The 14,440-nt window shown below is 45.0% G+C and overlaps 1 protein-coding gene across 3 annotated transcripts in view; it reads left to right on the forward strand.

The window, feature by feature from the left end:
- Positions 1-14,440, forward strand: part of Kif3b (kinesin family member 3B) — a 41,705-nt gene that overhangs the window by 13,196 nt on the left and 14,069 nt on the right. Inside the window, exons 2-3 of one of the 3 annotated variants that reach the window (XM_076930014.1) lie at positions 4,005-4,114; positions 9,948-11,415. In XM_076930014.1, the coding sequence (XP_076786129.1) occupies positions 10,012-11,415 (1,404 nt within the window). In that variant the 5' untranslated portion in view covers positions 4,005-4,114; positions 9,948-10,011. The remainder of the gene's footprint in view (positions 1-4,004; positions 4,115-9,947; positions 11,416-14,440) is intronic. The other 2 variants (XM_076930015.1, XM_034494390.2) reach the window with 2 other exon arrangements.

The following is a 14,440-nucleotide window of genomic DNA, read 5'->3' on the forward strand; positions in this document are numbered from 1 at the left end:
AGTCCCAAGTGTGAGCCACTATGCCCATCTAGAAACATTGTAACTCGCGTTGTGATGATGCCATCCTAGGAACCAGGGTGCAGGATGTACTTGCCAGCTGGTATGCCCAGGATTTCAGAGTCCTGATACAGAGACTAATGCTCCCCTATGCAAAGTGCCCCCCTTCCCCCGTGGAGGTGGCTTAGGCTGGCTGACAGTGTTGCTTTTCTCTTCCTGTGGTGCTTTTCTGCCAGAGCACATGATCTATGACACAGGCTGCATTTCAAACACTCTGTCCTTGAACTCTGGGCCAGTCAGTTGGCAGGTGGTTCCCTGGGCTCTTAGAGGACCTGAGTTGCAGTGTATTGATTAGAGCTGTATTACTGTGCTCTCTGTGTGTCTGGGACTGCCTCTTGTAGAGCTGTTCTTGTAGAACTGCCAGACGTTTATTTTTATCCTCAATTGAAGAGGCTGCACACCCATGCATGAGAGGAGGATTTGGAAGATACAGATATGTTGGAAGAACAGGGGAATCGCCTGTATTCCCATCGCCAAAGTGGACCACTGCTGATGTTTTGTTGAGTATTTATATATAATCATGATGACATGAAGCCATGCAATTTTATGAATGGCTTTTTCATTTGTAACCATGTTCTAGTCATTCTAGAGTCTTGCGAAATGTCTTTCTTTTTGCTTTAAATGCTTTAGTAGAGCTTACTTTGATAAAACTGGGTACTTGTAAGACAAAATAAATGTAAGTCCTCATTGTATTTTGGGGGCATAAGGAGACGAACTCTTACTGATTGTCTATACAGATCCTAAAGTCAAGCTCAAGTGGCCTCCAGCTTGGCATCTGGGGTCAGCCAATGCCAAGTGTCTTTTTAAAGATGGAACAGTGGAGTGAGCTTTTCTTTCCTTTTTCTTTTTGAGACAGGGTTTTACCATGTAGCTGTCATGGAACTTCCTTTGTAGATGAGGCTGGCCTGGCACTCCCACTGACTACTTCCCAGTGCTAGGGTTAAAAGCTTAGCTCATGTCTTATTTGCTGTCTTTAGTTTTAAAAGAGAAATGATCAAACATTGCAAGTGAAGTTGAATCTGTCTCCCCTCTCTAGTTACATTTTCTCATGTGTTTTCTCCATTGTCCAGTTTCAACAGCTGACAGTCATTCTTTGTTGCAGACTGTTCTCTATAACTTGATATCGGTTAGTTGTTTTTTTTTTTGGGGGGGGGACAGGGTCTCATTTGGTTGGTGAGTCTAAAACTGTCAATTCAAGGACTGGCTAACTTTTCCTACAAAAGTCTTGATGGTAAATATTGTGGGTTGTGGGGCAGGGGAGCGTATTTTCTCAGTTGAAGCCACTGCACTGCGTGTTTGCAGTCACTGTAGCGCTAGGCATATGCAGAGCAGGGCCATCGCTGTGTGTCAGGGAACTGGGTTTACAGAGATGGTATGGGTCTGATTGGGGCTGTGCTTTGCAGACCTTTTATGTACTACTTTTTAAAAAGATTTATTTATTTTATATATGTGAGCATACTGTCGCCGTCTTCAGACACACCAGAAGAGGACATCGGATCCCATTACAGATGGTTGTGAGCCACCATGTTGTTGCTGGGAATTAAACTCAGGACCTCTGAAAGAGCAGCCAGTGCTCTTAACCACTGAGCCATCTCTTCAGCCACCTGTTTTGTTTGTTAAAAAACAAAACAAAACAAACAAACAAACAAAAACCTCTAAGAGGCAGGCGGATTTCTGAGTTCGAGGCCAGCCTGGTCTACAGAGTGAGTTCCAGGATAGCCAGGGCTACACAGAGAAACCCTGACGAGAAAAAAATCAAAACAAATAAACAAAACAAAACAAAACACCCAACTCCAACCCTCTTATTTATTACTTTACTGACTGCTGTACTGGACTATCTGCAGTGTGATGTACTATATTTTAATTTTTGATTTTCCTGTAAATGGATGTGGAGGTGTCCATTTTGCTCTCTAGTACAGCACTGCTGGGGCCGCAGTTGTAGCTCAGGTGATGGAATGTTTGCATAAAATAGATATGGTGGTACATGCCTGTGATCCTGCCACTTGGGAGATAGAGGCAGGAGACTCAGAGTTCAAGCTGGCCTTTGTTAGATAGTGAGCTTGAGGCCAGCCTGGACTACACGAGACCCTGTCTCAAAAGTGAAAAAGAAGCATCCTTTCTGTTCATTTCTGCGCACGTGCAAGGTCCCATCAGGACCTGAATATGTACAGAAGTTGTAGTTGCTGAGAGCTTTGATGCTGCAGATTGAGCCTGGAATTCCCACGTGTTAAGGACTGCTGTACCACAGAGCTGCAGCTTTTGTTAGCCTTCTGTTTTCTTTCAGACAGGGTCTCACCATGTAGCCAGCCATGGCTATGTGCACCACCATGTCTGGTTTATGCAGATGCTCCACTCTGTAGACCAGGTTGCCATTGAACTCACAGAGCTCTGCCTACCTCAGCCTCCTGAGGACTGGGCTGTTGTTTGTTGTTGTTGTTTTGGATTTTTAGTTACATTCATTTATTTTGTATGGATGTGTTTGTGAATGTGTGTGTGTGTGTGTGAATGTGTGTGTGTGTGTGAATGTGTGTGTGTGTGTGTGTGTGTGTGTGTGTGTGTGTGTGTGTGCACGCATGTGGCCATCACTGTGTATGTGTGGAAGTCAAGACAATCTTTAGGAATCCGTTTTCTCACTCTACCAGGTGGGTTCCAGAGACAAAAGTTTTCAGATTTGGCAGCAAGCATGTACCCAAATAGCCATCTCACTGGCCCTCCCTGATTGACTGACTGATTGATTGATTGATTGATTGACACAGGGTCTAACTGTGTAGCTCTTACTGATCTGGAACTCACTATGTAAACCAGGCTGGCCTCAAACTTACAGAGATCCTCCTGCCTCCACCTCCTGAGTGCTAAGATGTGCATCACTGTGTCAGCCGCTGCCCTTGTGTTTCGTTTTTAACACCACCCTGGTCAGTAAACTGTGGACTGGGGGCTGGGGTGTGGTTACATGGTAGAGTCCTTGTGTGGCATATACAAAGCCATGGTCTCAGTGACCACACTTACACTTAAAAAAAAAAAATCATTTAATGTACAATGTGACCAGTTCGTGACCTCTGTCTTAGTAACACATAGTTGCTTAGAATGTAGTCCACACTGAATTCTAGACTTTGAGGTGAGTCTCCATGACAACCAGCAAAAACAACATGAATTCAAAATGAAGTACTTAGGGAAGAGTGTGGAAGACTGTGGCTCCCCTGAGAAACAGGTAACTGATCTTCTCAGCAGGCACAAGCCGCAGGGTTGGAGAACTCAGCTTGGCACAGCTAGTCAGCCAGTGAATGTTTGCCTGGGACGCACACAGGTTCTGACAGAAAAGGTTCTCAGGAAGCAGGTGGCAGGTTAGTGACCGAACTGCTGGATTTCTCTCAAGATTTATCACTCTGTGATTAGACTGGCAGGAGAGCAGAAGGAAGGTAATAGAGTCCAGCGTCGTCCTGAGAATGCCCTCTCTGCTAAGGAGGACCCAGACTAAGATCTGAAGCCCCAGAGGCAGGAAATTGAATTGAAATAGAATTAGTCTTCCTGAAGTAAAACATCAATAATACATGGCTACCAGCTTAGCTGGGTGAGCTCAGAAAAGAAATATGTTCAGAGTTGAGGATATTTAATGAGAGGACTCATTTTGAGGAGTTTCTTCCTTCGTTAGGAGTTTTGAAGATAAATGTAGATCATTAAACACTTCTTTTGTTTTTTATCATACATTACAGCTCAAAAAAATATATGTAGCTGTAATGAAGTAGGCAGGCCTGTAGGTTGTCTTTGCATGGGATTTTTATGAAACAGGACCAGGCCACATGTTTTCACAGGTGTGAGTGGGACAGGCAGACAGCCTCCTCAGGGGTTACCATCCTCCTTGGCGGGGACACCATCCTCTTCAGGAGCCTGTCTGCTCACAGCCTGGCCCTTCACCCTCCACACTCTTTTATCTTCTTTGTATCCTGTAGGCTCCCTGTCCAGCTGCCGGGTGCTGCATCTGATGCTTTCCCAAGGGAGGCTCTGAGGCCAGTGTTTCCCTTTGTACCCACACCAGCTTGGTAATCTTGGGGGAGATGTGGTAGGTCCTAGTTTGCTCTGTGTTGCTGTGATAAAACACCATGACCAAAGCGCAACTTGGGGATGCAGGGGGATTGTTTGGTTACAGGTCACAGTCCATCATAAAGGAAAGCCAAGGCAGGGACCCACATGCAAGGCCATGGAGGAACTCTGCTTACTGACTTCTCCTCCTGGCTTGCTCAGCCTGCTTTCTTACACAACCCAGACCAGCTGGCCAGAGATGGCACCAGCCACAGTCTTGCAGGTCAGTCCTGAGTCCTGAAAATGTCCCCTAAGCTTGTCTTCATGCAGATCTGATGGGGGCTTTTATTCAGTTGAAGTTTCTTCTCAGATGAATGTAGTTGATGAAAACTATCAACCCCCTAACCAACATAAGAGGTGACTGGGCACAGTTATTTGCACAGAGGGAAGAGCCATTCCAGCCCTTGTTCTCTGTTCTCTTTATACCTTTTAAATTAATTAATTTATCAGTTTGTTTGACAGAGTAAACCTGGCTGACCTGGAACTATGTAGACCAAGGTGACCAAGCTGACATCACACTTACAGAAATCCACCTGCCTCTGCCTTCCAAGTGCTGGGATTAAAAGTGTGACCACTATTCCTGGCTTTAGCATCTGGTTCTTTCTTCCCATCTGGCAACATTCCTAGGTGGTTTTATTTTTTTTAACTTTTAAAAAATTTTTATTTTATTTCTGTGTATGAGTATTTTCCTCACATGTATGCCTGTTTACCACGTTGATGCCTGATGCCTATGGAGATACGAAGAGTGTGTGACATCCTATGGAACTGGAGTTATGAATGGATATGAGCCATGTGGGTTCTGGGAGCTGAACCCCAGTGCTCTACAAGAGCAGCAAGTGCTCTTAACCTCTGAGCCATCTCTCCAGCCCTTTTACTTTATGTTTGAGACAGGATTTCAGTGTGTAGTCTTGGCTGGCTTCCAACTGACAATCTTCCTGCCTTAGCCTCCTGAATGTTTGATTATAAATTCTTGGTTCCATGTGACAAAATTCCCAATTTTGACTAATAAGACTATAATGGACTAGCCTTGTACAGTTTTCTTTAAAAGGCATGAAATTTAGTTTTTATTGAGTGCCAGTGGGTATTTGATCTCATTTTTTTAAAAGTGGAAAACTACAAACTACTTAGTAGAAAATTGTTGTTTAGTGGACAAAATTAAAGTCTAACCGTATAGTCTCTGCAATGACTATTGATGACAGTTTTAGAAGAATGTTCTCTTTCTCTTTTTTCTTTTACATTCTGAGAATTGAACCCATGGCATCCCACATTCTAGGCACATATTCTATCTCTGCTGAGCTACACCTCCCCCCAAGCCCTGTACTATCGATTTTGCTCCGTAGTCATGGTAGCATATAGACATGGTAGAGATGTTGTAAGCACCTTTGCCGGTGCCTTGCAGTTTGTTGGTTACTCTAAAGAAAGGCAAGTGACTCCTGTTTTTGTAGAACTTACAGAAAACACATTCAAAGAGAGTAAGAGATATTCTGTTTCTTCATTCTAATTTTTTTTTCATTTTATTTTATTTACATTTAAGATGCCATCCCCTTTCTCCCTTCATTCTAATTTTTAAAAAGATTTATTTATTCATGTGCTTTATGTATATGAATGCTCTGTCTTCATGCACACCAGAAGAAAGTGTCAGCTCCCATTCATTACTGATGGTTATGAGCCACCATGTGGTTGCTGGGAATTGAACTCAGGACCTCTGGAAGAGTAGCCAGTGCTCTTAACCGCTGAGCCATCTCTCTAGCCCCTTCATTCTAATTTTTTTGCTTTTTGTGTAGTATTTTTACCAGTTCTTTGAGAATGGCATGATTACATTTGCCCCTAACTTACCCTCCTTTTATTTTCTCAGATCTCCCTTCCTCAGCCCCTTCTTCCTTCTTGTTCTTTCCTCTGACTTTTTGTCTTTTTCATAATCCATCAAGTCCAGCTAATGCTGTCATTAGCTGGATATGCCCATCCACTAGAGGGTGGGTGACCTACCAGGGGCCAACACTCAAAGCCCACTCATTCTCCCCCAGGAGGCCTCAACAGTCAGTAGTTCCTCAGGAAGAATTCTAGAATGTTGACTGGCTTAATCTTGTACAAGCCACCACAGCTGCTTTGAGTTCCTGAGTGTAGTGGTCCTGTCAGGTCTGGACCTACTTCATTCCTGTCTTCCCTGACCTCTGGCTTTTATAGTCCCTTTGCCTCTTCTTGCATAATGGCCTCTGTACCTTGTACAGGTGAGGCGGGTAAAGATGTCCCATTTGTGGCTTATTCTCTGCATCTGACCAAGTGTGAGTTTCTGCATTAACTGCCATCCATTGCACAAAGAAACTTCTCTGATGAGCTCTGAGAGCTGCACTCATGTATGGGTATAGAGATGCAAATTCAGCATGCAGTTTGATATTATGTCTACTTTTCCAAATAGAAGCCATAGGTTCACTCTTGAAGTTGGTGAGCTCCCTGTCCATGGGTTCTCAGATCTTTGGTACTAGGCATACATTTCCTCCTGTGTAGTGGGCCTGAAATACAACCAGAAGTTAGTTGGCTGCCCCCATATTTCTTTGTGCCACTGTTGCACTCATGCACACAATTCTCCTGTAGTCCGCAGGAGTCGCAGCTGCAGAAGACTGCTGAGGCTCCTCCCCCTCCCCCACCCCAGCAACCTTATAGCACCTTCAGTACTATGAAAGTTAGCCTACAAGAAGCAGCTCCCTGAACAGCACCAGCTGATTACTTCAGTTCCTGTGACCAAGTATGTGGTGTCTTTAGCAGTAGGCTCTTACCATTAAGTTCTAGTGGGCAGCCAAGAGCACTGACAATAATCTTCATTATTTGTGGGTCTCTGGGACACCCCTGACCAACCACTTGAGGGAGGTATCCCACATGTGGCACTGGGGTTTTCATTTGTCAACTATGGCTTCTGGGAGGAGCACTGTCATCCTTTCAGGATAACTCCAACTCTTCTATATGCTACAGTAATAAATACATACATCCTTTGAATCAGCAATTCATCCCCTAGGGATTTATTTTTATATGTATATTTGTCTACATATGGAATGATTATGTGTCCTAGGTTTTTTCAGGGTGGACTATCAGGAACAGGTAAAGTGTATCTATGTTTTTGTTTGAGACGAATCTTACTTTGTAGCCCAACCTGGCCTCAAGCTCATAATCCTCCTGCCTTATCTGGGTAAGTGCAGGGATTACAGGTATGCACCACCACGTCCAGCCACTTAAGTGCACTTAGGGCATAGAGGTTAAATAAGTTAGAATGCATCTATACAATGGGACATCATGCTGCTGTCGTTAAAAGATAGGGCTCTATTTGTTGAGGGAACAAACTTCAAGGTAAGTTGTAGTAAGAAACAGCGAGATACAAGCCATTGTGGATTACTGTACATAAATAATATCACATTGTTGAAAATTATTAGATTAAATACCTCATAATGGGACTAGAAAGAAGGCTCAGTGCTTTAAGAGAACTGACTACTCTTCCAGAGGATCTGAGTTCAATTCCAGCACCCATATGGCAGCTTACGACCATCAGTAGTAACTCCAACCCCAGGGCACCCAGTGCTGCCTTCTCGCCTCTGCAAGCTCTGCAGTCATGTGACGCATAGACATATATGCAGGCAAAACACCCACACGCATAGAAGAAAGGTAAAGGGAGAAGATCTAATAACATTTGTGTGAGCCGGGCGGTGGTGGCACACGCCTTTAATCCCAGCACTTGGGAGGCAGAGGCAGGCAGATTTCTGAGTTCGAGGCCAGCCTGGTCTACAGAGTGAGTTCCAGGACAGCCAGGGCTACACAGAGAAACCCTGTCTTGAAAAAACAAAAAACAAAAAACAAAAAACAAAAAAAAAAACAAAACAAAAAAAAAATTGTGTGGACAGGAGAACTGGGAGGCTGGAGAGTGGCAAAAATAATAAAAATAATAATTTTAAAAGCATGAATCTATTATTTAAAAAATTCTCTGCCCTGAGATTATCAGGACTCAAGGTTCTTGTGTCTCTTCTAAGGACACATCCAGGCATCTGCTCTCTGCCTTCTGTTTCCTAGCAGCAAATGAGCTCCAGTTTTTCTTTTAAAAAAATATGTTTTTACCCTTTTCCTCTTGTGTTCAGAGTCTATTAAACTGATGGCTAGATTTATGCACTGTTCCACATCCTTACTTACGAGCACACTTTGCATAAGCCACCCTTTACTGAGAGAATTGAGAAGTCACTCAGCACAAGCTAAGGTATTCAGGCATCCAACGCAGAGCACAGTGAGTCTTCTCTTGAAACTGAAGTGTCCTGAGGCCGGAGAGCTCCCATCAAGGTTGTGTAATACTGGATGCCCATCGAATGTATTACATGCATATCCCCCGTTTTTGTGGTGCTGGGGGTAGAACTCACAGTCTTGTCATGGCATGCTAGTACTGTACCCTGAGCTACCCCAAACAAGGTCCTGTTATGAAGCACAGACTGGCCTCTAACTCAAAATCATCCTGCTTGAGCCTTTGAGATGCTAGGGTCACAGACTGCCTCTGCCCAGCTTCTCCTACCATGTGTTTAGTTCTTTATCTGTTCATTCTCTTGTGTTTGCTAACATGGACTTTGTTGTTAAGTTGGACCTCAGTCAGGATTTTCCGTTAGGGTTCTTGTGTCCCCTGTTTAAGCTCATACTGTGTAAACTACACGCAGTGCTTCACTTATTTAATTACTGTATCTTGGTAACTCCTGCCCCTTGATGGAAACTGGAGTTGTTCCTACTCTCTGGCTGTCACAGGAGAGATCTGTCTCTACATAAAACATTTATCCGTCTTTGTTTGGTCAAAAGGACCGTACATTGAAAAATTGAAAACAATTTATTACATTTTATTTATTTGTCTGTGTGCATGCATATGTGCACAGTTGTGGAATATATCAAGGTCAAAGAACACCTTATTGAAAATTTTATCATGTGAGTCTTGGACTGAACTCAGATCCTTAGGCTTGGTGGCGGGCTCCTTTACCACCAAACCCTCTTGCTGGCCCTTGCACATTTAAAATTTTGATAGTTTCAAGTTGTTGTCCTTAGGGATTTAGTAGTTCATAGGATAGAAGGTCATCCAGGCTTTTAAAAGGCTTCCAGTAAGGGCTGGAGAGATGTGTCAGTATTTAAGCATGCTTGATGCTATTCCAACAGGGCAACGTTCAGTTTCCAGTATTCTTGTCAGGTGGCTCAGAGCAGTCTGTAATCACAGCTTCAGGGCGTCTTATAACCTCTTCTGGTCTCCATGGGCATCTGCAGTCGTGTACCTTTCCACAAAGAAATACACATAATTTAAAAGTAAAGTAAATCCTCTGTGGGGGGAAGGGTTAGGGAGGGAGGCATGTGCCCTATAATCCCAGCACTTGAGAGGCAGAGGCTGGCAGATCTCTGAGTTCCAGGACAGCCTGGTCTACAGAGTGAGTTTCAGGACAGCCAAGGTTATACAGAGAGAACAGAGAGACCTTGTCTTGAAAATCCCCAAAAACCAACCAACCAAACAAACAAAAAACCCTTAAAAGGAAAAAAGAAACAACAATAACAATAAAAACAAAGGTATGATACTTCATGCTTGTAATCCTAGCACATGTAATCCTGTAGTATAAGATCAAATATTGATTGAGGGTGAATACAAATTAATCTTTTTACTACTGAAGCTGGCTAAGGTCCCAAGAGAAATACCTGTTCCACTGAAGTAACTAAATATGGCTATCAGAATGTTAGCAGGTAAAGATTGTGTGGTCACTGCTGTTAGGCAGGCTCTGGTGACAACTGTACCATGCTCACGACTTTTGTCTTCTTTCTAGAACCTTAGCATCCCAAGATATTTTGGATTTGTAGCCGTCAAGGCTAAGCTGGTCAGAGTTCATCATGTCCAAGTTAAAAAGCTCAGAGTCAGTCCGGGTGGTAGTTCGCTGTCGGCCCATGAATGGCAAGGAAAAGGCTGCATCCTATGACAAGGTGGTAGATGTGGATGTGAAACTGGGGCAGGTGTCTGTGAAGAACCCCAAAGGCACAGCCCATGAGATGCCCAAGACCTTCACCTTTGATGCTGTGTATGACTGGAACGCCAAGCAGTTTGAGCTCTATGATGAGACGTTCCGGCCGCTTGTGGACTCTGTCCTGCAGGGCTTCAATGGCACAATTTTTGCCTATGGACAAACAGGAACTGGGAAAACCTATACCATGGAGGGAGTCCGTGGTGACCCTGAAAAAAGAGGGGTTATCCCCAACTCCTTTGATCATATCTTCACCCACATCTCTCGATCACAGAATCAGCAGTACCTTGTCAGGGCATCTTACTTAGAGATCTATCAGGAAGAGATCCGAGACTTGCTCTCAAAAGATCAGACCAAAAGGCTGGAACTCAAAGAGCGACCAGATACAGGAGTGTACGTGAAGGATTTGTCTTCTTTTGTCACTAAGAGTGTGAAGGAGATAGAGCATGTGATGAATGTGGGAAACCAGAACCGGTCTGTTGGTGCTACCAACATGAACGAACACAGCTCACGGTCGCATGCAATCTTTGTTATCACGATTGAATGCAGTGAGGTGGGCCTGGATGGTGAAAACCACATTCGGGTAGGAAAACTGAACCTTGTAGATCTTGCTGGCAGTGAGCGGCAAGCCAAGACTGGAGCTCAAGGGGAAAGACTGAAGGAAGCGACCAAGATCAACCTGTCCCTGTCAGCCTTGGGTAATGTTATCTCTGCCCTGGTAGATGGCAAAAGCACCCATATTCCATATAGAGACTCAAAGCTGACCAGGCTTCTCCAAGATTCCCTTGGTGGTAATGCAAAAACTGTGATGGTAGCCAATGTGGGGCCTGCCTCTTACAATGTAGAGGAGACCCTGACCACTCTGAGATATGCCAACCGTGCCAAAAACATTAAGAACAAGCCAAGGGTCAATGAGGACCCAAAGGATGCTCTGCTTCGAGAATTCCAAGAAGAAATTGCTCGGCTCAAGGCCCAGCTGGAAAAACGTTCCATTGGCAGGAGGAAGAGGCGAGAGAAGCGGAGGGAAGGTGGTGGCAGTGGTGGGGGTGGGGAAGAGGAGGAGGAGGAGGGAGAAGAGGGTGAGGAGGAAGGGGATGATAAGGATGATTACTGGCGGGAACAGCAAGAAAAACTGGAGATTGAGAAGCGGGCCATTGTAGAGGATCACAGCTTGGTTGCAGAGGAGAAGATGAGGCTGCTGAAGGAGAAGGAGAAAAAGATGGAGGACCTGCGGCGGGAGAAGGATGCTGCTGAGATGCTGGGTGCCAAAATCAAGGTACTGTACCCTTCTGCAGGCCTTTTCCCTTTGAGTTCCTTTTCTTTGATTGGAAAAATAAAATATGCTGTTAGGGCCTTGGCATGGTGACAAACGCCTTTAATCCCCACACCCAGGAGGCAGAGGCAGGTGGACCTCTGGTGAGGCCTGTATATAAGTTCAGGACAGCCAGCCACAGAGAGAGACCCCCTTCCCCCAACAAAAGTCAAAACCAAATTACGTTTATGATCATTGTCATGTATGTGCACTTTATGAAGACCAGCAATAAAACCAATACCCAGGTATTGTTGCTTCCAGTAAGGAATAGGACAGCTCTTTCTTCTCCTACCACCACCACCTCTTCTTCTTCCTCTCTTCTCCTTCTCCTCCTTCCTTCTTCCCCCTTTTCTCTCTTTCTCTTTAAGAATGTGTATATTTTTAAATTATTTGATATTTCTGTTTATATTTTTGAATTAGGGTTTTTCTATGTAGTCTAGTCTGGCCCTGAGTCACAACAATTCTCCTGCCTCAGCCTACTCAACAATAGAGTACTATGCCCAGCATTTTTTTTTTTAAAGGCAGGGTGTCATGTAGTCCAGGAGCCTTGAACTTGATAGTAGCCAAGAATGAGCACAGGCATGTGCCACCATGCATGTTTTATGTGGTGCTGGGTAGCACAGCCCTAAGCACATGTGGGACAAACACTGCCAATTGAGCCACAGCCTCAGCTGCCATTTCCTTAGATGCTCCTGTGTTCCTCCCCCAAGGGCCGTCAGCCATCTGGAAGCCAGTGTTTGTTGTTCTCTTGCTTGTCTAGTTTCACATGGGCTGTTACTTAAGGTTGTGTCCCTAAGAACCGGTCCTGATGCCTATAGTAGTGTGGTGGTGTTCGTCACTATTATTAGTGTTCCAAATATTCTGTGACGTTAAACTTTCCTCTTAATGTGGGCTATTTTCATGTTTGCTGCAACCGCTCTTGTGCTTTTCTCCAGGAGACTGTGTTTGTGCAAGTTTGTTGCTGGTACCCTTATATTCTACAGTAAATTTTTTTAAAACGAATTATTTATTTATTTTACATATGAGTACACTGTAACTGTCTTCAGACACACCAGAAGAGGGCATCAGATCCCACTACAGATGGTTGGGAGCCACCATGTGGTTGCTGGGAATTGAACTCAAGACCTCTGGAAGAGCAGCCAGTGTTCTTAACCACTGAGCCATTTCTCTGGCCCCTTGAGTGAGTCTTTTGAAGCACCCACTTTGCTCCTCATTCTACGAACAATGGTGATTATCCAACTAACTTTTTTGTATTTGTGGGAGTAAAGCACTGTCTTTGTGTGATTTTAGCCCAGTACCCTGGTTGTATATACCCAGGTTGTACTGTACAGTTCTTCCGGTTAGTTCAACAACCCCCGCACCCACACCCACACCCACCACCATGAGTTCTCTGTGCTGTTCTGTTACTGGCCTCTGAACCCTCTGTGCTGATATGCTCCTGACGTCTGCGTGCTTGTCCTCAGAGGCTGGGTAATAGGCTAGAGTGTGAGGACTCCTCAGCTTTGTGTTTCCTGTCTAGCACAGTGTTCTGTTCCCTTGGGTGCCCAGCTTTGGGCTGCCAGTGGGCTTTAATGGCCAAGGAGACTGCAAAGCTGGTCCCAGAGATCTGAGATGGTCACCAAGTGACCACAATCCAGGATTCCTCAGAAGTATTGGATTCTTACTGAGCAAACTTTAGTTTCTTCTCTAAAATATAGCTACATTCTCTCCCCACTCCCACCTTGAGATGTGGTCTCACTGTTTGCTATGTAGATCAAGCTGCCCTTGAACTCATAGAAATCTGTGTGCCTCAGCCTCAAAGGTCCCAGTTGAAGATTCTTTTTTGTTTGTTTGTTTGGTTGGTTTTGGTTTTTCAAGACAGGGTTTCTCTGTGTAGCCCTGGCTGTCCTGGAATTCACTCTGTACCAGGCTGGCCTCGAACTCAGAAATCTGCCTGCCTCTGCCTCCCAAGTGCTGGGATCAAAGGCGTGCCTGGGATCAAAGTGCTGGGATCAAAGTGCTGGGATCAAAGGGCGCCTGGCCCAGTTGAAGATTCCTAAGAGCAAGACTATGGATGCTTGGTTTCTGGACTTTTGTTCCTCTGGCCTCGGCTCCATCTTCACATTGAAGGCTCTCAGTCTATGTAGCCTGCCCAGGGATGTCTTCTGAACACCCAGGCCCCAGAGCTTTCTGCCTCCCACAGCCATCAGCACCGTACCGCAGTGAAGATTCCTAGTTGTCCCTGCTCGCTCTTCTTCCTTCTCTTTTGGTCTCCTCAGTCCCAGGGCCTCTAGCTCTTGCCTCAGCAGGCTCCCTCACCCATGCCCTGCTGCTCAGCAGCCCCCTGCCAGGGCTCTGTCAGCTGTCCTCTTCCAGGAATTCCTCCTGTTGCAGGGGTGTGGTCTTAAAACAGGCTGCCTGCACACTCATGCTTGGCAGACCTGTCCATGCTCCCTGATGCTCTCAGGACCAAGCCTGGCTTCCTAACGGGGATCTGAGGCTTTTGCTCCACCCTCTGTTGGCTGTGTCACCTTCCATATTCTACTCCCTGCTAAAAATGGGGGGGGGGGGTTGTTTTCTTAGTAGATTTTTATGTTTACTTCAGCTTTTTGTGTAGTTGTCCCTTCAAATAGGAAGCTGTCCCCAACTTCCTCTGAAAGCATGACTCCTCCCTTCAGTGTGCCTCTCCCATTAATTACTCAAACTTTCCTCCTGATAGCATCCCATACAATCTGGTTAAAGCCTGTTTACTTGTCTGTGTTCCTAGGTGGACTCTGAGCCTTAGAGACCTCACTGATAGTAATATCTCTGGTCTGTAGTATACCAGATATGTTTAGTATGTGTAGAGTGGGATTAGTGCTGTGGAAGAGTAACCCAATAAATGACTTGGTTAAAAAATGAAAAACCTGCCGGGCGGTGGTGGTCACGCCTTTAATCCCAGCACTCGGGAGGCAGAGGCAGGTGGATTTCTGAGTTCGAGGCCAGCCTGGTCTGCAGAGTGAGTTCCAGG

This window comes from Arvicanthis niloticus, chromosome 2, assembly GCF_011762505.2.
Source record: "Arvicanthis niloticus isolate mArvNil1 chromosome 2, mArvNil1.pat.X, whole genome shotgun sequence".
NCBI classification, from domain to species: Eukaryota; Metazoa; Chordata; class Mammalia; order Rodentia; family Muridae; genus Arvicanthis; species Arvicanthis niloticus.